General features: G+C 40.3%; 1 protein-coding gene, 1 long non-coding RNA gene and 7 other non-coding genes across 9 annotated transcripts; all 9 read left to right on the forward strand.

Annotated features, from left to right (window-relative positions):
* Positions 1-18: 18 nt before the first annotated feature.
* LOC131248205 (ranBP2-type zinc finger protein At1g67325-like) lies at positions 19-13,647 on the forward strand. Its single transcript, XM_058248346.1, has 8 exons — positions 19-173; positions 408-450; positions 6,067-6,179; positions 9,716-9,932; positions 10,014-10,081; positions 10,180-10,243; positions 11,275-11,387; positions 13,181-13,647. The coding sequence occupies exons 1-8, from the start codon at positions 159-161 to the stop codon at positions 13,328-13,330; spliced, it is 783 nt and encodes a 260-aa protein (XP_058104329.1). The 5' UTR covers positions 19-158; the 3' UTR covers positions 13,331-13,647.
* Positions 13,648-16,247: 2,600 nt separating this feature from the next.
* Positions 16,248-16,373, forward strand: LOC131250246 (small nucleolar RNA SNORD14). Its single transcript, XR_009173172.1, has one exon. It is a non-coding gene; the product is annotated as a small nucleolar RNA SNORD14 (small nucleolar RNA).
* Positions 16,374-16,506: 133 nt separating this feature from the next.
* Positions 16,507-18,802, forward strand: LOC131248206 (uncharacterized). The gene is made up of 2 exons (XR_009172171.1): positions 16,507-16,916; positions 18,609-18,802. It is a non-coding gene; the product is annotated as an uncharacterized LOC131248206 (long non-coding RNA).
* On the forward strand, positions 16,516-16,641 carry LOC131250235 (small nucleolar RNA SNORD14). Its single transcript, XR_009173161.1, has one exon. It is a non-coding gene; the product is annotated as a small nucleolar RNA SNORD14 (small nucleolar RNA).
* Positions 16,768-16,890, forward strand: LOC131250187 (small nucleolar RNA SNORD14). The gene has a single exon (XR_009173116.1). It is a non-coding gene; the product is annotated as a small nucleolar RNA SNORD14 (small nucleolar RNA).
* On the forward strand, positions 17,018-17,140 carry LOC131250224 (small nucleolar RNA SNORD14). The gene has a single exon (XR_009173150.1). It is a non-coding gene; the product is annotated as a small nucleolar RNA SNORD14 (small nucleolar RNA).
* LOC131250199 (small nucleolar RNA SNORD14) lies at positions 17,279-17,402 on the forward strand. Its single transcript, XR_009173127.1, has one exon. It is a non-coding gene; the product is annotated as a small nucleolar RNA SNORD14 (small nucleolar RNA).
* Positions 17,549-17,670, forward strand: LOC131250211 (small nucleolar RNA SNORD14). The gene has a single exon (XR_009173139.1). It is a non-coding gene; the product is annotated as a small nucleolar RNA SNORD14 (small nucleolar RNA).
* On the forward strand, positions 18,314-18,418 carry LOC131250460 (small nucleolar RNA snoR99). Its single transcript, XR_009173387.1, has one exon. It is a non-coding gene; the product is annotated as a small nucleolar RNA snoR99 (small nucleolar RNA).
* Positions 18,803-24,752: the final 5,950 nt, after the last annotated feature.

A 24,752-nucleotide genomic window follows, 5' to 3' on the forward strand; every position in this document is an offset into this window, starting at 1 on the left:
GGGACATTAAATTCTCAGTTTCATTAAAGAACGATAAAAAAAGAAAAGAGAAAAAGAGAAAAAAAATCCCTCCTTCGAGTCATCAAATGCCGCAGATATGACCCTAATCAGCACACTGTCTGTCTGTCTGCAGCGAATTGTGCTGAGCTGAGCCCTGTATGGCTTCCGCCAAGGTCAGTTGCCTCAATCTCCTTCATCTCCCTTTCTTCTCATCAACATCTCAAAGACCTAGGGTTTTAGAGCACGAGAAACTCACGTGCTTCTAAACCTAGAGTTTTAGCATCCACCCACAACCCTGTATTTGTTCTCCTTCTCTTTCTTTCCTTCTTCTCTGTCCTCTTCTCTTTCATGATTCTGATTTCTTTCACTTTTCTTGGCCTTTTTTATTTTCTTCTTCTCTCGCTCAGGTTGATAATCGCAACTCCTTGTCGAAACGCTCTCGCAACGATGGTGAGTTTTTTCCATTCCCAAACTACTCTTGTAGGGGTGGATATGTCAATTTTAGGGGTGGATATATAAAAATCGGCACTGTCGTCTGTTTTCCTGGGTTTATTGCTTGAATTCGTTGATTTTGCTTTTGCATTGGATTTCTTCACTTTATATGCACTTGAATTCGCCTCCATGGATGCATTGCCGTACCATTGCAGTTTCGTCCCCCCCCCCCACAAAAAAAAAAAAGGCAGATTGCTGTGTATCGATTTTAATGCCCCAAGTGTCATTGCACATGTGTCTGCAGTTGGTGTTTTGGTGGCTTGGAAGTACCGATGTGTGTTGTACTTGTTGATGTTTTCATTGTAGTTACTGTAGTGGGAATTGTGGTTGTGGCAGATGATTATGAAGGAGGAATTGGTGCTTGTTCTCTAAGGACCTATGATAGAGTTTGGAGCGTCAATTCCATCTTTCTATGAGGGCGTGTTTGTTTCCTAGGGAATGCTATTGTTGAGATTTGTTCAGCGGAATCACACAGATATGGATCTAGGATAGCAATCCAAGAGCACCAAGCAAACACAAGAGAACACAAAGATTTAACATGGAAAACCCTTTCGGGAAAAAACCATGGCACAAGGCGACATAAATCAACTATGAAAGCATAAATTACAAAGAGAAAAGATTTACCCAATTCGAACAACCTCGAATCTCACCCTTGCTACACCCTTTGAAACCCTAGAATCCCTTCTCGAAACCCTTTGGAATACTTTAGAAAGCCTTAGCATGTTGTAGAATGGCCCTAGGAACTCCTATTTATAGATTAGGAAATCTTACTTTCGCACTGACTTGTAATAGTCCGGAAACCACCTCAAATTTACGCAGTCCGCACACAAACTGCGTAACCTTCGGCTGGCCTAAGCAGAGCTTGGGCTAGCCGACCGACACTTCCGCTAGCCGAACTTGACCTTAGGCTGGCGAACTTCCCGCAAATTCCAAAAGAATATGTTGCTAGATTTTCGGCTGAGCTTTCTTGGGCTGGCTAAATTTCCTTGATGTCATTGAGGTTGTTTGATAGATTTAAGACATCTATCAACAACAGCTATTCCCTGGTTTTTATGTTTACCATGGAAATCCAGGGAGGTTTAATGCTTCTGGGAAACTGGTAGATTTTGTTTGATTGAGACTCTGTTGTTTGCTGCAGAAAGTCTGAAATTTGTTTGATTAGCACTGGATGTTTCCTGGGAAAAATCTGAAGTTTGTTTTAAGACATCCATTGCACAATCAGCACTGTTTCAAATACGTGTGATAGATCCAATCCAACTCTTCCATCAAGTGGGCCACATGATGCACAAGCCACCCTAAAATTTGGGCCATGCCTTTTTCACGGTCAGCTGCGCTTGATGGATTGCCAGATATACCATACATGTTTCACATTGGTATGTTTTCAGCAAATGGCTTCTAAGTTTTATTGGACAAACCATTGAGCAAGGGGGTGATACGTACGTCCATGCACAATGCTATGAGGGATCATGGTATCATTCCCATGACTTTACAATTGAGTTGTTGATTGAGTGAAAGAGTTATTACACCCATGTTGTAGGTAATTTAGTGGGCTAGATCTGTGAGATAATAAGTGAAGTAGGGAGTCAATTAGTTGAAGTGTGGGACATGTGTCATGTGATTAAGTAGTTGAGTTTTTATAGGTGATGTAACTATTTAATTACGTGTTGAGCAATGAATAGGAATCAAATAGTCTTCTTTTTTCTATGATGTGCAACATTACCCCTTTGTTGACCATTCAAATTACTGATGTGCAACATCACCCCTTTGCGTTGCTTCCAAATAGTTTCATGATGCTTTTACACTCGACCACCTTGGTCCCATTTGGCGAGAATCTCTTGTGCTCGTACTCCCTTCCTTTTATGGAAAACCGCACAAGCATCTTTAAAAAGTCCCAAAGAATGGGTCCTAATGTACGTAGCCAATGAGCTCTTAGGGCCACGTCACACCCACTCAAGGGTAGGAGGTAGACATTGGTGAGATTAGGTAATTCTTGGACAATGATGCCCAACCTCTTGCATTTTCCCACACTAGTGAGCCTTTTACTATTGGCCACCATTACTTCACATTGGTCACCACGTTGCACCTTGATACATGCCCTTCTGATCACGGTTGGATTCATAAAGTTGCGTGTGCTACCCGAGTCGATCAAGATGGTCATTAGCTGCTTGTTGATACGACCTTCAACCCTCATGGTTTGGGGTGTCTGTCGCAGTAGCGTGTAACGAGATCTCTGGAGAGGGTTCTTGAGGCTCTTATTTCACCGCTTCAACTTTATCAGGCTCTTCATTGATCTCTTCCTCCTCACTTGCAAGTTTCCTTTTTTAAGGAAGAGTTTTTGTCTTATAACGGTGTCCTGGATGGAATTTCTTACTGCAGTTATAACAGAGACCTCGATCCCTTTTTTCTTTGATTTCAACTGGTGTTGGCCGTTTGATTGGTGGTGTGGTCCCCTTGGACGCCCTTAAACTGGGTATAGTGGAGGCCTTGACTCCTGCAAGTTGCTTTAGCTTCCTTCTTGCAATAAACTTTTCCTCTTGAAGCCTGCGCAACCCGATTGCCGCTATAAGGGACTTAGGATTGAACATTTGAATGTTCAGCCCGAGCTTATCATTAAGCCCACAAACAAAGCAACTCAATAGGAAAGACTCGCTCAAGCCTTCAGTGCAGTCAACAAACCTTTTGAACTGAGCTTAATAATCCTGCAACGACGTCGTCTGTTGCAGCTTGGCCAGAGCCTTGACATGGTCCTCGAACTCTGTGGGACCGAACCTAGTGTTCAATGCGTTAACAAACTCATCCTAAGACATGGGGCCATGGGCCTTCTCCAACCATTGAAACCACTAGAGTGACTCCCCTTCCATGTGGAAGGATGTGATGATGAGTTGTTGGTCAGGTGTCATTTGATGGTAAGCAAAGAGTTGTTGGGCCCTATAAATTCAACCAAATGGATTTTCCCCATTGTAGCAAGGAAAATCCAGTGTGAGCAACCTTATTTCAATGGTCCTAGCCGAATCGAATTGTGAAGAATCCCCTTTGGCTTCGGCTCGTTAAAGTTGGACATGGGATCGCCCTTCAGACCTTTGGCCTTATCTTTCTGAAGAGAAGTTGTGAGATGGTCATACTTGATATCTATGGCCGTCTGCTTTTGCAGGATGTTAACTAACATCAACTCCTGCTTGGTTGACGATTTTTGTGACCGCCCAATCTCAGCCTCATGCTCATGAACTCAGGGGTCAGCCATTGTCGAAGGTGGCTCTGATACCACTTTGGTATGGCCTTTCTTCTTTTTTGGTGGAATAGTGGTAAGATAAAAACGAACGTAAGTTGGTTCGGTTCAAGGAGAACCAACTTGTAATATTTTTGTAGAAGAAAGAAGACTAGTTGATTCCTCTTCATTATTTAACATATAATTAAATAGCGACATTATCCACAACTACTCAACTACATGATACATGTCCTACACTTCAACTAATTGGTTCCCTACTTGACTTATTCTCCCAGACCTAGTAGCCTATGTGACTACCTACAACGCTGTGCGACGACTCTTTGACTCCATTAACAACTCAACAGTAAAGTCATGGGAACAATCCCATATGTCCTGTGGCATTGTGTGCATGAGTGGATGCACATATCATAGCACGTGATTCATGGATGGGAATAAATTTTGGATGATAACGTTTTATTACCAAGAAGAAGGATTTGCTAATCCCTGGCGTTAGACCTATGCCGATAGCTATATAAATAGTATACGGCTTTTCATATAAGGTAGTTTTGGTATTTTCTCAAAAGAAAATTGTAAAAGCATTTGAAGACGTGCACTTTTGGTGGTCTAGGAGAAAACATATTTCTACGGTCCATCTTCCTTAAGCTCTCTCTACTCAACTCACTACGGCAACCAATCTCAGGGACAGATCCATTAATGATGCTTGAATAAATTTGTGGGCAAAAAACTAAGTTGTCCACTTGTTATGGTGGGTTCTTCTTATAACTGAAACTGTCCTTGAACCTGATTTTTTTACTCTTAGACTCAGTCAGGCTCCATCTCCTCTACTTTTTTACTCTTACTCTTATCCTGATGGCAATCCACATCAAACCCCGACAAGCTTCCCTTACAATCAACATTGAATCCATTAGCAACCCATCTTTACTGGTGATGTGCTTGTAACTTGTGTCATTTTCAAGCTCAAACTCATACCTTCTTCTTGAAGGTTCCACACGATGGAGGAGATGGTAGGAGAGGAGGGGAGAAGATGGAGGAGAAGAGTGCTAGGGTTGGAAGATGGGCCCTTTTCTCACCTTTTTCATGGGAAATGTGTTCCCCAGGTAAAAGCTGGGGTGTCATTTCTGGGGTTACCTAGGAAATGGGTGGCCTGGGGAACAAGGTGTTCTGTAACGGTAACAGTGGCCATAACGGCTACCACCGTACTATTATCTTCCACCCAAATCCATGCTCCTTGTATTCTTCTCTTTTCATAGACTTGGGGAATTCTTGGGCCTTTTCATCATCAAAAACATGTGGTGCCATGTTTTCTTCATCCAAATCGTTGATCTAGAGGGTCTCGTCGTGGTCGGAGATGCCCTGGAATTCTCAGACATCGGAAGACCTTGTTCTTTACTGTTGTACTATTTTCCACTGAACATGGACTTGTGCTGAATTTTATCCTTATCTATGGTAGATAATTGATCAAAGAACTAGAATATTGTTGATCCAATGGGACCCATCATGGCTGGAATTCTCAGACATTGGAAGACCCTGTTCTTTACTGTTGTACTGTTTTCCACTGAACGTGGACTTGTTCTAAATTTTATTCTTAACTATCTCTTGGTAGATAATTGATCAAAGAACTAGCATATTCCTATCTAGAAGATTTTTGAGGCATCAACTGTCATTAACTGGGCCCATCATATCAATGGTTTGAGTCACTGAACTGTGGACCTGCATGCATGGAATCCATGTCCAGGCATCAGTGAACTGTGTTTTGCTGATGAGTAGGATGTTATTCCTTTGACTTATTTACATTGATTTTATCCGCATTAATCTTTTATGGTTCAGTTCACCTACTGCAGATCTCTTGTTCAGGTTGAGGCACCTTGATATCATGCTTTTCTTTGTAATCAGCATCTGGCCTTTTTTCCTTTTTTATAAGATAAAGAGATGGTAGGAAGAAACAGGAAAAATACATGACAGTTATTCAATACGAACCTGGTAATTCCCTCCATTGCCAGGAATCCATCTCCGTTAATAATTTTCATCCTAGTCAATCTATAAATGTTAGAATAGTCAGAGGTCAGTGCTTTGTTAGTCTTTTATGGTGGATGGCTTTGCAAGAATACTTAGATTGGATTGCGTTGAAGTGAAATGAGGTGATATCCTAGGATTAAAAAAGAAAAGAAAAAAAGATGATTATAATCTAGATACTGCCCAAAACTTGTAAAGTTACTTGCATCATTAAACATTTTTATGAGGCGATATCCTAGGATTAAAAAAGAAAAAGAAAAAAAGATGATTATAATCTAGATACTGCCCAAAACTTGTAAAGTTACTTGCATCATTAAACATTTTTATTCGTGCAGCTGCTAAAAATGACGGAGATTGGACTTGCCCTCAATGTGGAAATGTGAACTTTGGGTTTAGAACTGTTTGTAACCGTGGAAAATGTGGTGCTGCTCGACCATCAACCACCACGGTATGCCACTTTCAGTGCTTTCATTGATAATGCATTTTCTATTACTCACTTCATTTCAGAAATATGTGCAAATGCTAGTTTTATGAGCTCCTCTGAGTTCCGCATTGCTAGATGAACTGCCATGTAATTAAATTTTAGTGTAATGCATTTGATTTGTTAATCTGATCAGTTTGTTTTATCCTTGTATTTTTTTTGGGTCACTATAATCATTAAATAAGTACTTTAATGTTGGGAAACTCACTTGATACTTGGAAGAAGCATCATTGAGTTAGAGTGAACTGTATGATCTGATAGTACCACCGACTAGGAGATTTATTGCGATCGATAATAGTGACCTAGCAGTGACTCATCACTCTAGCTCAGCAGCAAATAGGAATTTTGATAGAATTTCTTGGTAGAGATTGTTGTTCAGCCAGCTCAAGGATCATCATCATCACCATCATCACCATCATGATCGTTATCTTTCCCCCGTCAATGATGGGTTGACTTTTAAAGGTAGATTGGCAAAAAAATTGAAGATCGGCTGTGAACCACATATGAACCTACCTCTATTGCCCAGTTTCTGGAGGCTCACATTGACAACACCTGCGTGCCAACATGGTTACACCCAGTATTCACCCCCAGCCCAACTAACACATGCACACTCAAAGGGCAAGCAAGCGAAGGAGTGTTATGGTGGGGCTGTTGCTAGACACCCTTTTGGGCATGAGGCCCACACACACATGGAGTTTGCTCGAATAATGTAATGAACGCAGGCACCCAAGTTGATGCTGAGGATGTGAGGCACTCAATTAGTTAGCTGCAATTTTGCAAAGAACGGCAGGGAACCCACTGGTGCATTTTTACTGCAGACCGCTCAAATACCATAATGAACATGCCCTGCACTATACCATAACTATTGCGTGTTACCCAAAAAGGCTAATCCACTAACAGTTAAGGTCTGTGCCAGAAAAGCTTGCTGAGCACGATTGGGGTGGATTGATCTAGGTTTATTACCCAATCAATTGCAATGTGATGTCATCAGATGGCCCTGGTTTGATTTCCAACACTATCAAGTATTTGCAAAGTATCCAATGGAATAAGCTTTCAAGCTAAAAATCAAGCAACTATTCACAATTTCCAGTTTGTATGGATTGATTTCATGAGGTTAGAAATTGATTTCAAGAAACTAGATGGAATTTCCAGCGAGTTGGAAAGGTTTTAATGCTTATGCAAAAATAAATCCAGTAAGTACTGTAAGTTTCCAGTAATCAGAAAAATTGTTTAACACATACCAGATGCATTCCAAGCAATAAAAAGATGAAATAAGAACCTTCAACTTAAGATGGGAGAGGATGTTCGGCAGTCCAGGGACAACAAGTTCATAGGATGAGCATAGCTGAAATGAGGATGGTGAGATTGATGAATAACAAGACAAGGTAGGATAGAGTTAGAAATGAATGCATTCAAGGGAACTTTGGAGTAGGTGGGGTTTCAAGCCTTCTTTTTTGGTCGACTCAGCAAAAACCAATCCCCTGAATTTGTCAGGCAGGGGATGAGACTGGGATTTGCAAAGTGCATCCAAACGTACAACAATAATTGTTGATTGGATCAAAACACCGTTTTGGGCTCAAAAGCTCCTTTGGAGGGTGTGTTCAAATGGGCTTTAGATGGTTTAGACATGTGCAACAAACACCAAGAACTGCACCAATTAGGAGTGAGTTGTTTCAAGTTGAAAGCTTTAAAAAGGGCAAGGGGAAGGTCCTAAAGGACTTGGGTGGAGGTAGTAACACTTGAGGACCTATGGCTTAATTGATGGTATGATTCGTGATAGAGTGAAATGGCCGAGGCCCCACTGCACATGGGTTCCACTTTACACGAGCCACCCGCTTCACATGGGTGGGGTCCGCCTCACACAGGCCGCCCGCCCCGAGTGTGCCCCCGCATCCCACAGGCCACCCCACTCGAGCCGGTGTGAAAATGCCCCTGCATTAATCACTCCCGGTGAGGAGTCTTGAACACGAGACCTCCCACTCCGATACCACTTCGATGCATGATAATTAACCACTCGCTCTAAAAGCCCGAACTGATAGAGCATGTCAAATCAATCCCTTTATCTCATAGCCCAAGCCCCATATCCCATGGGTTATGACCTTGGTTGAACCCCCTCGTGGGCCCCACTTCACATGAGTTCCACTTCACACAAGCCACCTGCTTGACACGAGTGGGGCCTGCCTCACACGGGCTGCCCACCCCAGGTGTGCCCTTGCATCCCACAAGCCACCCCACTCGAGCTCGGTGTGAAAATGCCCCTACATTACTAATCTAAGCAAACCACATAACTTGAGTTGATTCCAAAATTTAGTTACCATATATGCATACATGAGTGCATATTCTCGTGCATGTGTGTGGGCACCACATACAATTACAAAAGGAATAGATAGTCTGTATCAAGGTCCAAAAAAACATACCAACTCAATCAACTTGCTAAGTTACGAAGGGGTCGTTTGGCACCATGGATTTGGGGGGATTTGAGGGGATTTCAAATCCCCTAGTTTGTTTGGCACCCTAAAGTAACTAGGGGTTTCAAATCCCCTCAATCAGGGGGTTTGAAATCCAAGGTGAGACCTTGGATTACATCTAAAATCATTCCCATAGTTGCATATGTAACATGTGTATCACTAGACTATTAATCTATTGGACACATGGCCCACTAATGATATCCTAAAATAATTAGCTTATCAATTGTATCACTATAATTTCTTTAATACTATGATCAGCACCGTCCAACCATTGTCCATGTAAATCAACGGTTAAAAATCATTGGTTGGTCACTCGGACGTGATCTTGTGCTTGTGGCCCATCCGAGACTTGGAATTTCATCATTTTTTTAGCAAAGTAGATGTTTCAACGGGCTTATTACAACCATTGTGTCGAAAATTACATAAGTTCACTAATTAGAGATATTAAAGTTTATTTAGTAATTAAATTCAAACCTTTGCAAATATACTATGAATAGCTACTTTTGGATTAAAGTTGATTCTCAATCTAGGGTGCCAAACACAATAAGAGGATTTCAAATCCAGGGGGTTTCAAATCCACTCTCCGAAACAGGCCCTAAACCTCACTGAAAATCTGGAACTAAATAAACTTGGTTTTACCTTAAACTCAGAGTGAGCTCAGTCTGATCCGGTCTTAGTTATCTTTGCCCACATTTCCCAGTTGAAGTAAAGTAGGGTTGTGGCACGTGCAACACATGTAGACAAAGGAAGGAAGAGATGAATTTGGGAGGGAGAAAGTCGGCTGAAAGAGTTAGTTGGGTGGCTAGTTGTATTGTCAACCCGAACAGAGAATCTTTTGATGTTCACCCACCTATATCGTTGGGCCCCCAATTCAACTGTGACAATAAGCCAAGTCAGCATGTTACTAAGTATCCTGAAAAAATAATAAAGAATCCTTCTTCTTCTTCTTCTTCTTCTTATTTTTTTCCCCAATTTAACTATTGCTTTAATTTATGATTAAGTCATTGTGATGGAATATGGTGTTGGATGTGACAGAGAATGGGGTCAGCACCTCTCCCTAGCAATTTCGAGCATGCTCCTCCCTTTTATTTCGGAGGCATCGGAGCTCCTCAACCATTGCCACTTGGAATATCCAGTGGTTACGGACCTCCAATTCCACTCTCTGGAATCCGTTATAACTATGGGCCACCTGCAAGTGCTGCAGCACCATATGGCCTTCTGTCTGCATATGGTCCACCCGGACCCTTGGGAGGTTAGACCCTCTCTCTCTCATCTGTGATATGCTCACATCATTCATTCTCCCTCTAATAACTAATTTTTGTTGATGAAGCAGGCATTGGTTATGGGCATGGGCCTGCAATGGATGGATATGGATTTGGATTTCGGGGGTCCCCATTGCCTGTATGCCTTATTGAGCCCTCTTGCTATTTTGCTTTAACTATTTTTTCACCCCTTTTTTATGGTTTGCCTGAGTATGTGCTGGGTTTTGGGTTCTCAAGGTGCCAGCCCCATGGTCTGAAGTAGGCTTACCCGATAATAATGCATCTCGAAAACGCCGTGGAGGTAACTAGATGATATGTTTCAGATTGTTCTTTTCCTTTCCAGCATGATGCAGATTGTTCTATGTTTTTATTATTGTTACTTGACTTTATAAGTAAGAGAAGAGATACAATTAAAGCAGTGGAGGATGATGAGGAATCTTCTCATCCTTAATCTTACAAAACTCTCTCAACATTCTTGGTTTTTATTACAACCGTGAGACCCCTTGCCAACAAAGCATTCCATTCCCACTTTTGCCCTTTGGAAAGACACAGCTACTGCTTGTACCTTCTTACATAAAGTCCTGTTGTTTCACTGCCGCATCACCCAATCAATCCCAAATAGGGAAAAGAATCTGCCCGGCAGGAACAAATGATCGACTGTTTCTTTGTTACGAAGGCAAATGATACACATTTGTAAGTCAACCAATGCAACCCCCTTGGGGGCCCCAGATAACAATAGTTCTCCATTAACATAGAAAATTTTCCAATAATATAGACTGTAGATTTTACTGAAAATACCATGGACTTTTCATATCCCCACTTCCAAGCACCACTTTTCTCAGCAAGGGGATCATCTATTTAGCCTCTCCGTGAGGCTAATGAATTCCACAGCTTCCTCATTCTTTTGGTTTTATGTAAATTAATCTTTACTAAGTTTATACTTTTAGTCAATTAGGGGTAGGATTTCTTAGATACCCAAATGATGATTCTTTTTAAGTTTATGCTTTTGTGTTATTTTACTACTGGTTCTGTAATTTCGTGATCTAATAAATGGAGATGACAGATATGTTTATTAATGATGAAATAATGCTTATTTAACTCGTCTTGCAATTGGGTTTCATTGCCTCGTTAAATTTGAATTAGTTCATCAGAAAAGGTGTTTATAATATTCATTTATTATTTTTCTTTTTCTTGATCCAAAGGTGAGTTTTTCTTAAAAAAGAAAAAAAAAAATGTTGTTTGCTTGCCTCAATAAGTCAGGTTTCCATCTTCAGCTTGGCTGTTTTGAGTGACTTTTGAGGCTTTCCCAACTGATTCTGAATATTTCTGCAGGGCCAGATGGTTTGTCTGAAGGAGATTGGATCTGTCCCAAATGTGACAATGTTAACTTTGCCTTTAGGACCACATGCAACATGAAGAAATGTGGAGCTGCCAGACCCACTCCTGTAGGTTTTCATTGCCCTTTCATTACTAGTCATTTTAAACTATTTTTATTCCCAATCATGTTTTATTCATGTGACATTCTATTATCGCCCTTTTTAGTGAATGAGCCTAACCTCCTATATTCTAACAAATGTATTTGATTGTAAAATTGGAACAAGGTCACTAGGAAATCAAATTGCAAAATTGTATAATTTCTTTCATTAAATGGATGAAGTACAAAAAGAAAGAAATCTTAAGATGTGCCCAGACCCCAACCATATTTAACATTCATCGTGAAGTATGTAGTGCGTTTAGGGCCTGAAGTGTGAATTCATGAAAAAATAAAATGTAGAAGTGTAATTATTATTATTATTATTATTTTGTTGATTTGCAAAGAGAATCATGGTGACTGTTGTAAAATGAAGTGGAGATATTACACTTGCAAATCAAACACGCCACTTAAATGGAATCCTGTGGAATCCATTCCTCAATAGTACTTTGGGAAATAATGATTACGAATTCCTTTGTTCTCCCCATGAATTGTCACTTCAGACAGGCCTTTAGAACATTTAAATATTAGAAAGAAGTCACTCTCACCTGCAACTGTATTTCATCTCCATCCAGACCACAAGGTAAACCTACTTAGCTTGACTGAAGTATCACATCCATGCATACTTCTATCAGTGAGATGTAAGATGAATCTCGAGTCCTTTTTCAAAGTATTTAACTCGAATGCTAGGATTTGCAATCTTCAAAAAATAGGAATTTTTATTTATTTATTTATTATTATTATTATTTTTAAAATTGTAAGCTGTGGGATTTAAAACATTCCTGAAACTGATTTCACTGCCAGCCAAGAGCCTAATTGATTTCACTGCAATGAAATGGCCTATAGTGAACACAGATTGTGGTGGAACAACCTCAAGGAAAACCAATACCAGTGGATTACACCTGCTCTGAAAATAAACTGTGATGAAATCCAACTCAGGTCCATTGCATTGTTATGAAAGAGCACCTTTTATGCCAAGAAATCTTCTTAAGAAGAAATCTGACAAAGCCACAAATAAGTGCTTTTGGTAACCATCTCTCCTGAGACCTTGCTAGCTACCCGAATGTATGAGAATTTTACTAGAACTGTCTTCTGGAAAGAAGATACTGAAGAGAGAACTCTCTGTGAGCTCATTTCTTTCCACCTTCACCGCTAACATACATGAACAGGCATTGAGGAAGTACGTCGGGGATTCTCAGTTGCATCATATTTTTACGCTTCCCTGATATTAATAATAATTCAGGAATTCTCAAAGAAGTCAAGAAGAGTTGATAATGGTCAGATGCACAGTTAAGAATTCTGTTTCCCTTCAATTAGACAAATGTAGAACTTCAACCTCTAGAATAGTAGACTATATAGAATAAGGAAAAGTTCCTTTGAGTGGGAGTTTTCATACAACTATGCAATTCAAGAACCTCTACATATAGAGTCATGTGTCTTTTCTTTTGAACCTGTGGGAGGAGTTTTATTACAATGGTTTTTTGTTTCCCTTTTATGCTTGAACCTGTGGAAACATGTAGTCGATGCCAGCCTTCATTAACAAAGGCGCAGCATTGGGAAAGGCATGGAAAACGGATCCCGCATTAGTCTATCCATTTTGTCCTTTCTGCTCAATGTTGATGTTCCACATGGTAGCATGGAACGGGCAACGGGTAGAAATCAATTCTTCCTGAGTGCAATTTCAAGATGCATCCAATGTACATAAATATGTTGTGAATTGTATTGATCTTTTCTGTTGTTTTTAATTTTTAATTTATTTTTTTGTAGGGTCCAAACCGGTCTGCATCTGGCAACAAGGATTCAAGTGCTCCAGAAGGTAGCTGGACTTGCACCAAATGCAGCAATCTGAACTACCCTTTCCGCACGGTTTGCAATCGGAAGGGATGTGGGAATGAGAAACCGGATGTGAGCCAGTAGCTGCATCATCGACCGAATGGTATGATCCAGTTTTGTTATTACAAGAGTGTGCTGGTCACACGAGGGTGGCAGTGTTGTGCAACGATTAATGAGATAACTGGAGAAGCATGACTTGACTCCATATAAAGTTCATCATGGGTGCTAATCTAACCGTCCATAATTGTTGGTTTTTTGGGCTTCTTTTCCTTCTTTAATTTCGTTTTGTTGTCATGGCAGATGCAATAGAGGCCATCTCCAGGCTATGTAGATTTTACTATGCATTGAAGCATTCTTCCTTGACACAAATTATGATGGACTTATTCGATATTGTTTACTAAGACTCTGTGTTCATCCATTGTACTATGATCATAATGCATAGCGCAAAATGCCAGCAGAGCACCCGTTGCGCACCCCACCATCAGTAGCGCTGGATGATTGTAACTGAATCAACGGGTGGATGGGAACCGTCACTGGAGATGAAAAGGGGCAAAGGCTAACGATTCTTCAGGCTAAGTTCTGTTTGAATGGGCAGTCAGTATTGCAGGCTGGGTACGATTTTTTTTAAATTGGTGTGACTGAGTAGGGTCTGCCATGTGGATGGAAATATGGTTCAGATGATGGATGTGAATGGTGATGCCTTCCTCGTTTGGGTCGATATTTTCCATTCTTCTGCCATATTTTCCAACTAATTGTACGAGTTCTTGGGGAAATTGTATTAATCATCATCCTTTCAAAGGGGGAAAAACACCCTTTAAACTGCTGGAATCTACCCAGCATTTCAAAATCTGAACTTTTAAGAGCCTTTTTTTTTTTTGGGAGGAGCTATGATGTCTCAGTATTGGATAATTTTCATTTTCTACAAGCTTCCAATCTTTTAGATTTTTAAGGCTTGGTTTATCCACATTCTGGCCCACCATATCAATGGTCTAGATTGCTGAGCGGAGTGGCCCGCTTGTCCCTTGTCTGTACTCAAGGCTGTAATGATACTTAAAACCAACCTTCGCTCGAGGATTTATGACCTCCATGTAGTATAAAATGGTTGGTTGGCCTGATAATAAATTTTCATGCCTTCAACTGGAGCCTGCGGTTGGGTTTTCCAGACCATTTTTATGATGGACCACACAGTGGATGGTGGTGATTCCAAAAAGCTTCAGGATTTGAGGATCATGTCTGTCTATTCACTCCCTATTTTTTGTTGGATGTGAACTGCTGAATTTTGTTTTGAACCGTGCATCTACTTCCGATATTTGCAAGGGCCTTCCACAGTGGGGCCTATCATATCAATGTCACTACAAGGCCCCACTTGTGGAGTGGAGGAAATTAAAGCAGAGCCTTTAGCAATCTTTATACCGTTTGGGGCCCAAGGCCTGGTGTGATCCAGATGGTTGCTTTGGTTTCTACTGCATGTGCCAGGATTTCTGAGACTCGGACGATCCCGGCACTCGCTCATCCGAGCTGACACGGAATCTTCACACCTGATCCCCGGATCACCCCAGATGCGGTCGAGTCAAGCCCACTCCCAACTCGGATGAGATCCAACTGGACTCAAAACCACACGAGTCAGTTAATGAACCCACTCCATGCTAAATCTGAACCGTTGAATCATGGAAGCGATGGTTTAATGATCCAAACCATCAATATGATGGGCTCCACCCTGAGATAACTGATGCTTACAAACATGGCTGCATGACAAAAATCAGGCTGATACACTCCTCTGGTGAATAACGAGAGTGTATTTTGATTTAACGCCGTTGGTTGTCCATTGAATCTAATGATGCGAACCTGATGACTGGAACGCGTGATTTTTGCGCCAGCCTATCTTCACGGCGGGGCATCTTCCTTTACGACGTGGAACAGTGAACCACATGGGCCCCACTTACTCGACCGAATCGAACGGACGCGGATTTCCTGCGAAAGCCTTTCGCGCTGGAAACCTAGGTGGGGCCCACCATGAAGTTTGTGAGAAATCTAACCTGTCCATCCATTTTTTTTTAACTCATTTTACGACTTGAGACTAAAATTTAGCAGTATCCAAGACTCAAATGTGCCTCACTAAAGGAAAATGTGGGCAGAGAAATTCCTACCGTTGAAACTTCCCTGGGTCAACAGTTATGTTTAAATGAAATCAGTACCGTTCATAACGTCATTCCTAAGGGGATGAACTGAAAAAACAAATATTACCCTGATTCAAAACTTCTGTTGCCCACGAATATTTCAACTGTGGAAGTTCAATCCTCACTTTTTCGTCCTACTTAGGTATTGGATCCGGCTCATTTTTTATTCATTGTACAGAAATGAGGTCACAAAACGGATGGACGGGGTGGATTTCTTACAGACTTCACGGTGAGCGCCACCTAGGTTTCCAGTACAGGAACTTCATGCGAAAGGCTTTCGGAGGAAATCCGCGTCCGAATCGAACTGTATGCCTGGAGCACTTTATCATTCATCTTATTTCTCAACCGTACGTCCACTTACACGCTCTGTACATCTTCAACGGCATGGATCAACGAATGACACGACCCACTTGAGCTTTCTCAGCTCCCAATGACGCAACATTTCCGCCGTCTATCATATGGAAGCGACCCGTGCAGAAGGGGCAGTTCTGGTAATTTACCGAAAAAACCCTAGCTCAACGAAATTGACCTACAGATGCAATCTCTCTATAAAAGCCTCGCATTCCAAAACCCTACGCTCGTCTCTCATATCCTCGTGAAGTAGCCCGTCTCCTCTTAGCTAGGGTTTTCTCTTTCTTTTTATTTACTTCAGCAGGATCGTCTCCCAATTAGGGTATTCTTCTGCGCTTCTCTTGTAGTTAGATTTTCTCAACGCAGGGTTTTCTCTTTCTTTTCTTTTACAACTAGATTTTCTCGAAGTTAGGGTTTTTCGTTTTTTCTCTTGCATGCCAAGATCTGCTCGATTAGGGGTTTTCTTTTTTCTCTGTCCTCGATGATGAGAAATCCAAAGGCTTGTTTCTCAAAACATTCGCAGTGGCCGCCTGAGAGCTTTCGCCTTGCCGGGCTTGAGAGCTTGTGCTGCTTCAATCCTTCCTTGGATGTCTGAGACTCTATTCTCATTTCTACTCCGGATCCTTCTCGCTTCTTTTTCCTGTTCCATCTATATTGGCTTTTGAAATCATCTTTTCTTTATTGTTCGGAAATGGGTTTTTTCTCTTCTTTTTTTTTTTCTTTTTTATGAAATGTAATTTTTGTCCTCGATGATGAGAAATCCATAGGCTTGTTTCTCAAAACATTCGCAGTGGCCGCCTGAGAGCTTTCGCCTTGCCGGGCTTGAGAGCTTGTGCTGCTTCAATCCTTCCTTGGATGTCTGAGACTCCTCTATTTTCATTGTTCCTTCGAAGGTAGTTTCATATGTTCTGCTATCTATCTAGGTTTTTGAATTTCCCCTTTTATTCTTATATTGGGTTTTTTTCCTATTTGTATGAAATGCAAATTTGGGATTGTCTATGATGAAAAATCCAAAGGCTTGTTTCTCAAAACATTCGCAGTGGCCGCCTGAGAGCTTTCGCCTCGCCGGGCTTGAGAGCTTATGCTGCTTCAATCCTTCCTTGGATGTCTGAGACTCTTCTATATTCATTGTTCCCTCGAAGGTAGTTTCTTATGTTCTACTATCTATCTAACTTTTTGAATTTCCCCTTTTCTTCTTATATTGGTTTTTTTTTTCTAATTGTATGAAATGCAAATTTGGAATTGTCTATGATGAAAAATCCAAAGGCTTGTTTCTCAAAACATTCGCAGTGGCCGCCTGAGAGCTTTCGCCTCGCCGGGCTTGAGAGCTTATGCTGCTCCATTCCTTCCGTGGATGTCTGAGACTCTTTTCATTTCTACTTTGGATCTTTCTTGCTTCTTTTTTTGTTGGTTCCATCTATATTCGCTTTTGAAATCATCATTTTATTTTGTTGGAATGGGGTTTTTGTTTTTTGTTTTTGTTTTATGAAGTGTAATTTTGGAATGTCTATGATGATAAATCCAAAGGCTTGTTTCTCAAAACATTCGCAGTGGCCGCCTGAGAGCTTTCGCCTTGCCAGGCTTGAGAGCTTATGCTGCTCTAAACCCTTCCTTGGTTGTCTGAGACTCTATTCTCATTTCTACTCCGGATCCTTCTCGCTTCTTTTTCCTGTTCCATCTATATTGGCTTTTGAAATCATCTTTTCTTTATTGTTCGGAAATGGGTTTTTTCTCTTCTTTTTTTTTTTCTTTTTTATGAAATGTAATTTTGCAATGTCTATGATGAAAATCCTAAGGCTTGTTTCTCAAAACATTCGCAGTGGCCGCCTGAGAGCTTTCGCCTCGCCGGGCTTGAGAGCTTGTGCTGCTCCAATCCTTCCTTGGATGTCTGAGACCATTCATTTGTACTTTGGAGCTATCTCATTTGTTTTTCTTGCTTTATCTGTCTTGGATTTTGAAAATTTCCTCCTTTACTCACTTTCTTAAATGGGTTTTTGTTACTGTATGAAATGTAATTTTGGAATGTCTATGATGAAAAATCCAAAGGCTTGTTTCTCAAAACATTTGCATTGGCCGCTTGAGAGCTTTCTCCTCGCCGGGCTTGAGAGCTTGTGCGCCTGATAGCTTTCGCATCGCCGTGCTTGAGAGCTTGTGCGCCTGAGATCTTTCGCTTCGCGGTGCTTGATTGAGAGCTTTCGCCTCGCCGTGCTTGAGAGCTTGTGCGCCTGAGAGTTTTTGCCTCGCCCTGCTTGAGAGCTCGTGCGTCTGGGAGCTTTCGCCTCGCCTGGCTTAAGAACTTGTGCTGTTCTAATCCTTGGATGTCTGAGACTCTTTCCATTACTTCACAGTAATCCCTCATTTTATGATTTTTGAATTTTTTTTTAAAGGTGTGTTTTTGTGTTTGTTTTTGCATCTGTTGGTGTCATATACACAATAACGTTTGTGTATGCGCTTGATTGCTTTTTTAAACGGTGGGTTGTTCTATGGACGGGTAGTTGGTATTGGGACTAAACGTCTGCCCCGTTGGCTGATGTGTTGTGTGCCTCATGGGATGAACATGTCCCTTACATAGTACTCCCATCTGATTCACTTTGTTAGCTAATTTCTATACGGTATTTAGTTAATCATAGAGGATGGGACATTTGATTTTCTGTTTTGTTGCTTCAATTGATACTTTGGTAGTGCATGCTCGATGCACAGGCACATTGAATGAATCGTGGTGTTGTGAGTCAGAGATCGGTTGAGCATTTCTAGCTCTTTTTCCGTCTACTGTAGTGTTTTGGGTGTTTTTCATTTCTGAACGTCCAATGCTGTCCCTCCTATCCAATGATCAGGTACCCAAGTAAGGATGGTTGGTGTTCACGATGGATCTAAATTGGCACATGGATCATCTAGACATCTACCACCCTCTGCCAGAGTATCAAAGTTTTTTCTCTTTGGGTTGTTTTACATTCTGTCTGGTTGCGTTTGGTCAGATAATAGAATAAAATCTGATCAAAACCGAGGAAAGATGCTCGTGGATGTGTGAGATTCGGTTAACCCACATAGTGATTGTGTGAGATTCGGTTCTGTTTGCACTGGATATGTCCCAGTGAAGGGTTGAATAACCTGTTACAAGATTGGATTGCTTTATTTCAAAAAAGAGGTTCGGTCACTGATTATGAAAATATCTATCGAAAATGAGGTTCCCTCACTGATTTTGAAAGTCTACTATTCTTCAATTTTGCCCATTGGAAGTGATCAAATTGTTTTAAGCTGTTTGAATTCTGAAGGAAACAGAAACCATGTAATCTGAAAATTCTTGGCATAGCATCCCTTAGTAAATCATTACAAATGAGCAGCTTTTTTCAACATGTCTCGATGTTTGCATTGAGGGATTAAAGTGGAGGTGCCCCTTCTGCAGCGAAGTCTATTGTTTAGGGCCCGTTTGGCTGGGCGGATTGAATGGTATTGGAAGGGATTGAAAGTTAAATCCCAGGATTGGCCGGGTGTGCCCAACAGACTTGGTGATCTGATCCTAAGATATAGCAATCCCATGGATCTTAAGACAATCCACTGACAACACCATCATTACCTTTAAATCCCATCCAATACACCCTAATCTGATCAAATTTGCCTGGCACGTTTGGTTCAAGGGATTGGAAGGGATGGGAAGGCTTAATCCCAGGATTCCCTGGATGGGCCTTAAAAATTGTGGTGAAACAAACCATGCTAACCATCAAAACTTGTTTGATTGGTTCCAAATGTAGTTGACTGTAAATAAGCAGTAATTAAACATTTTCATTATGCATGAAATAAATTAATTTGCGTTATGGCATGTGAAATTGAAACTTATCCAAAGTTCAATTGGACCATGTCACGGGAAACAGTGGAAATAATGATTTACACCGTTGAAACCTTGCTATGCTTGTCATCTAAACTTTTCTTAAGATCACACAAACATGGATGAAGGGAAAAAAACGGTAGACATAAATCACTGTTTCCTGTGGTGTGGTCCATTTATGGGGTTGTATATGATTCGGTTTTGACCCTGGTCCATAAAATTATGTGGTAAAGTGGATGGCTGGGTAATATACATAAATCACGGTGGACCCTACAGAGTTTACTCGGTATGCAATCGGCTTCCAGAGAATCCACTTTTTTTGTGCTGTGGTTTACTTGGATAAGTTGTTTGGATTTATAATGCATATCATGATCCCACAAATTTTTGGCGAGGTTGAAGTTTACACTATTTTTTATGTTGGGAATTTCGCCTCTTCCAAAAGTTATCTTGTTCTTTTACTGCCAATGATCTAATATTTAAGGCGTAACAAACAGGCCCACACTAATCAAAAGAAAATATTTGAATGTCTGTTGGCAATGAATTGCAAAAGTGTAGTGATTCCTTACCTGCTCACCGGCTACTTCGATTTAGGTTGGAAAATGTGTATTGATGGTATGCCTTGAGATGTGAAATTAGTAGAAATTTATATTTTCTTTGTTTGATGGGAGATTTCTACTACAAATTTTATAATGAACATATTCTTTATATCTACATTTACATGTTAAATGACATCATTAGCCCAGTACAATTGAATTGCATTAATATTGGAAAGAAGATTTTTACCTTATTTGGCACTTGGCTCATATTTAATATTATAAAGAATATCATCGGTCAAACACAATTGAGAACACCTTTGCATCGAAGGTTAAACACAATTAAGTTTGATGGTAGTTCCTTGATGGCATGGTTGAGAATCAGGAATGTTCAACGCTGAAATTGCATTTTTGACAGGGCCACCTTCGATGGACATTGAAGGTCAAGTTTGATGACATTAAAGTGTTGCTTAATGGCATTGAAGGTATATCATATATGACTAGTTAGGGGTGTACATTGAGTTGAACCAAGTCGAACTAGCCTTAGCTCAAACTCGGCTCAGCTCGGTCCTCGAGCCTGACTGGCCGGCTCGATTTGATCGGGCCAGTTCAAGCTGAGTTTGTCATTAATGGGAGTAAACATAGGGCCTTGTGTAGTATTGATGTTATTAGTTAGTTTAAGGAAAACTAACTAAAAGTCTTTTGCCGAAGCCTTCATTGAAAGTTTACGTACTGGGTTATCTGATAAGACTTTGACTCTTTTGTAAGGCTTAAATTCAAGTTTTTGTATAGGACCTTGGTTCTTGTGTAGGACTGTAAAGGTTAGAAGTTAATTTGATTTAAACATTCGATAGTGAAATTTGATATATTTATGAGGTGAGTGCTTCCATCGAGAGTGAAGTATGCAAGTAGTTGAACCACTACACATGATTGTAGGATACACGATTGGTTTATCCAAGTCATTGACTTGATGCCTCCCATCATGAATTGACCATGCCCATTCTCCTCAATTGCAAATACATGATTTAGGCACAAAAAAAAGTTTGAGAGTAGCACCATCCTTGATGGGGGCCATCACATCAACAGCTTGAATAAACTAACCATGGGCCCACATGTACAAACAAATTAGGCAGACATGTTGGCCCCACATCTCAAATCATTATAAGTTCTTATTTTAATTAGGGTCAAAATCTCTACCAATCAATTTGAGAAAAGTTTTGCAGTATTTCATTGGCTTGGCTCAATTCAAATTGGCTGTAGGAAGCTGGTTGGGGCCATCAATGATGTTTGTGAGAAATCTATCATATTCATCCATTTTGCCAGCTCATACTGGGACATGAGACAAAAAATGAGGTAGATCTGAAGCCCAAGTGGGCCGCATGATAGAAATAAGTGGGGATTGAACGCACATCGATTGAAACAATCGTGAAGCCACGAAAGTTTTGTTTCAGTTTAATATGTTTTTTGTTTTCAGTTCATTCCAATGGAAATGACCTTGTGAACGGGTTTGGATGGCACATAGATATCAAGGTGGACCCAAGAAAATTCCAACGGTAGGCAGTGTTTCTCTCTCCACTTTTTCCTTGTCATGTAGTCCACTTGAGTTTTGGATCCACCTCATTTTTTGTCTCATGACCTAACATAAGTGAGCAAAATAGATGAATGGGGTGGATTTCACAAAAACATTACGGGAGGTGCCACCTAGCTTTCATCTTAGATAAGTGGTCGTTTGATCCTTCAATTTTTGAGTTGAAGGTGAGCTGTCAATAAATGTTTCAGTTGGATGTTTAAGATTCATCTCCACAATGATGGTCTGTATCATTCGCTCAGCATTTCTTATTATGGCATGTTAGTGTGTCGTTAAGAACATGAGTAGAGAACAATTTCTGATCATCCGGCCAGCTCAGCATGTGGGCTTGATGGGACAACACACGCTAGTGACATATTGACAAATATTATTCTCACCAGTTTCTCAAGGTTTTTCTTGAATTTTATGGCAAAAATCTTGTAGAAAATAAAAATATTTATTATAAATAATAGATGGTATGAAATTTAAATATATGTTTATATAACAAATTCTTTAAGTATGTGTTGGGTTGCAGGAAATATCATGATATTTTGCTCTAAATTAGACCTGTTGACCATAAAATGTCATGAAATTTCTTGATATTTGTTCTAACAAAAAAGATATCCTATTGTTTGGGAAATATCGCAATTATTTTTTAGAAAATTATTGAGAGATTTTAAAATCAGGACAATATTTATCATAATAGCTGGTGATCTTGAGTGACCCACTATTGTGTTCACTACAGATATATGGTCACACGTGTTAAGAATGATGTGAATGTGATCAAACGTGTGCATTTAAGAATAGTGTCGAGCATGCCAAAGTCATTTTTGACCTGAAACGGTTGAACACTGGTGACCCCAACAACCAAACTAGCTGGATTAGAATGGGACCTCTAAATACTGATTTGACTATTCAGTCATCAAATGTTATAATAATTAGATAATTTGTAAGGGAAGTGTTACTCCTTTGGAATGAATTCTTTTGCCTTGAGCCAGTGATTTTTCTTTTGGTAGTTGATAATGTATCGAGTTTCCAAATGAATTGATAATGGACAGGTAAAAAATTAAAACTAGAACTGATCATCGATTTTATTAATTTAAGTAGAGAAGAAAGTAAATACTTAGGATTACTTGTACTAGTAAAGTGGCTTTGGAGAATACGATATAGTCGTAAAACGATCGTGGTGTGAAGCCAGTAAGATGTGATTAATGATCTACTAAATAAGGACTTGATGATCGAGATCCAAAGACGGTATAGTTGTAAATATTTAACTTACTCCTAAGGTGTACTACAACAATAACACTTGTCAGTAGCGAAGTTAAACTAAGAATTTCAGACTTAATGCAACATGGATGAATAGAAGTAGAATATTTAAATTAAATTAGGAAGTAAATGTGTTCAACTAAACAAGTATCCCAAAGAGCATCGGTATGAGATCTACATAGATCCGCCGATAGTTGAACGTAAGAGGAATCCTTCCTCCACGCCTATGAAGTCCAACTCAACTACATAGACTTCAACATCACCCGCATCTAAACCAGAGTCTAGGTGGTGTTTTAAAACACCGTCCCAGTGGGAATGAGTAGCTAATTCGGTGAACTATAAAGCAAATGTTAACATGTTATCAATTCATCAAGCAATAATGATAAAGCAAGACAACAATCAAGTCCTAATTACTCTTGTTAATGCAATAATGGTATGCGATAATGATGTATGCCCTCGCCGCACTCCCTCTGCGAACTTCGTCGCATGCACCCCTTCCTCCGTGCTCAACTCCAACGCCAAAGGCACATGTAATGCGGTGCATGTACGTGATTAGCCAAGTTCTTAATTAGACTTATTCATACGGCAGGTTTGGAAATCTAAGGTACCTCCCTTTATATCATTTATCCAAACAATGATCCATCTAGAGTTGTCAATCCTAGTTAATCATATATGATAGGCAAGTTCACGAGTTTACACTATAGGTTGCTATGGGAGGCTCGTCACCTCAGCGTAGGCTTAATTTACACTCGAGGTCACTACGAGGGGCTTGTCACCCGATCATATGCTTATTTTATACTCGAGGTCACTATGGAAAAGGCTCATCACCTTAGCGTAGGCTGACAGCTCGAATACAATGTCCCATACCACCGTATTCGGCTCATGAGTTTGGGTTACTCACTGGTCACTACGAGGAGGCTTGTCACCCCATCATAGGCCGACAGCTCGACCACGGTGTCTCATACCACCGTATTCGGCTCACGAGTCCGGTTTGCTCACCGGACACTATGGGAGGCTCGTCACCCCGGCGTAGGTGATAGCTCGACCACGGTATCCCATACCACCATGCCCGACTCATGAGTCTTAGCGGATCGTGGTACTAAGGTTGAAACGGATTTTGCATTGGTAAGTGGTACTTTAGATTCAAGCAGTAGCGTTTATACATGGTAAATACATAATAAGCCAATTGGGTTATTTGACAAGTTTGACTGGTAAAAGCGTATGCTGAATTAATGGACATGGTACCACTGTCGACATTAACCACTGTCGACGATCAGCGTACGACTCGGACTCATCGAACGTGTCTAATGTGGCTAAATTGATTCAACTACTCAATCGGAAGTCGTACCAATTGCCTGGACTACGTCGTAGTCCCAATCACACTCAAATCTAATAAGCGTTCATATGTGATAGTCAAAACAACATTCAACAACCAATTCAAATATAAATCTCATTTGAGCATTTTAACAAACACATAGTGCACATGTTATCATACATAAGCATTTCATGCATAAATCACGTAGTAGTAAGATATGTTACATGAAGAAAATTGTAACTATAGATAAGGTAATTTAAAATCCTATCTTAACACCATTATTAATACATTTCAACAAGCATTTTCTCATTTAGACATTTTATCAAACACTTAGACTACACATATCGATATACATGTAATAAATTAGTTATAACGTATATTATAACAATTTCTTTCACAAGGGAATTGTCACACATACAACAATCATGTATTCTCAACAAATTATCATGACAAGCACAAATCATCATTTCATAT

Source organism: Magnolia sinica, chromosome 6, assembly GCF_029962835.1.
Source record: "Magnolia sinica isolate HGM2019 chromosome 6, MsV1, whole genome shotgun sequence".
NCBI classification, from domain to species: Eukaryota; Viridiplantae; Streptophyta; class Magnoliopsida; order Magnoliales; family Magnoliaceae; genus Magnolia; species Magnolia sinica.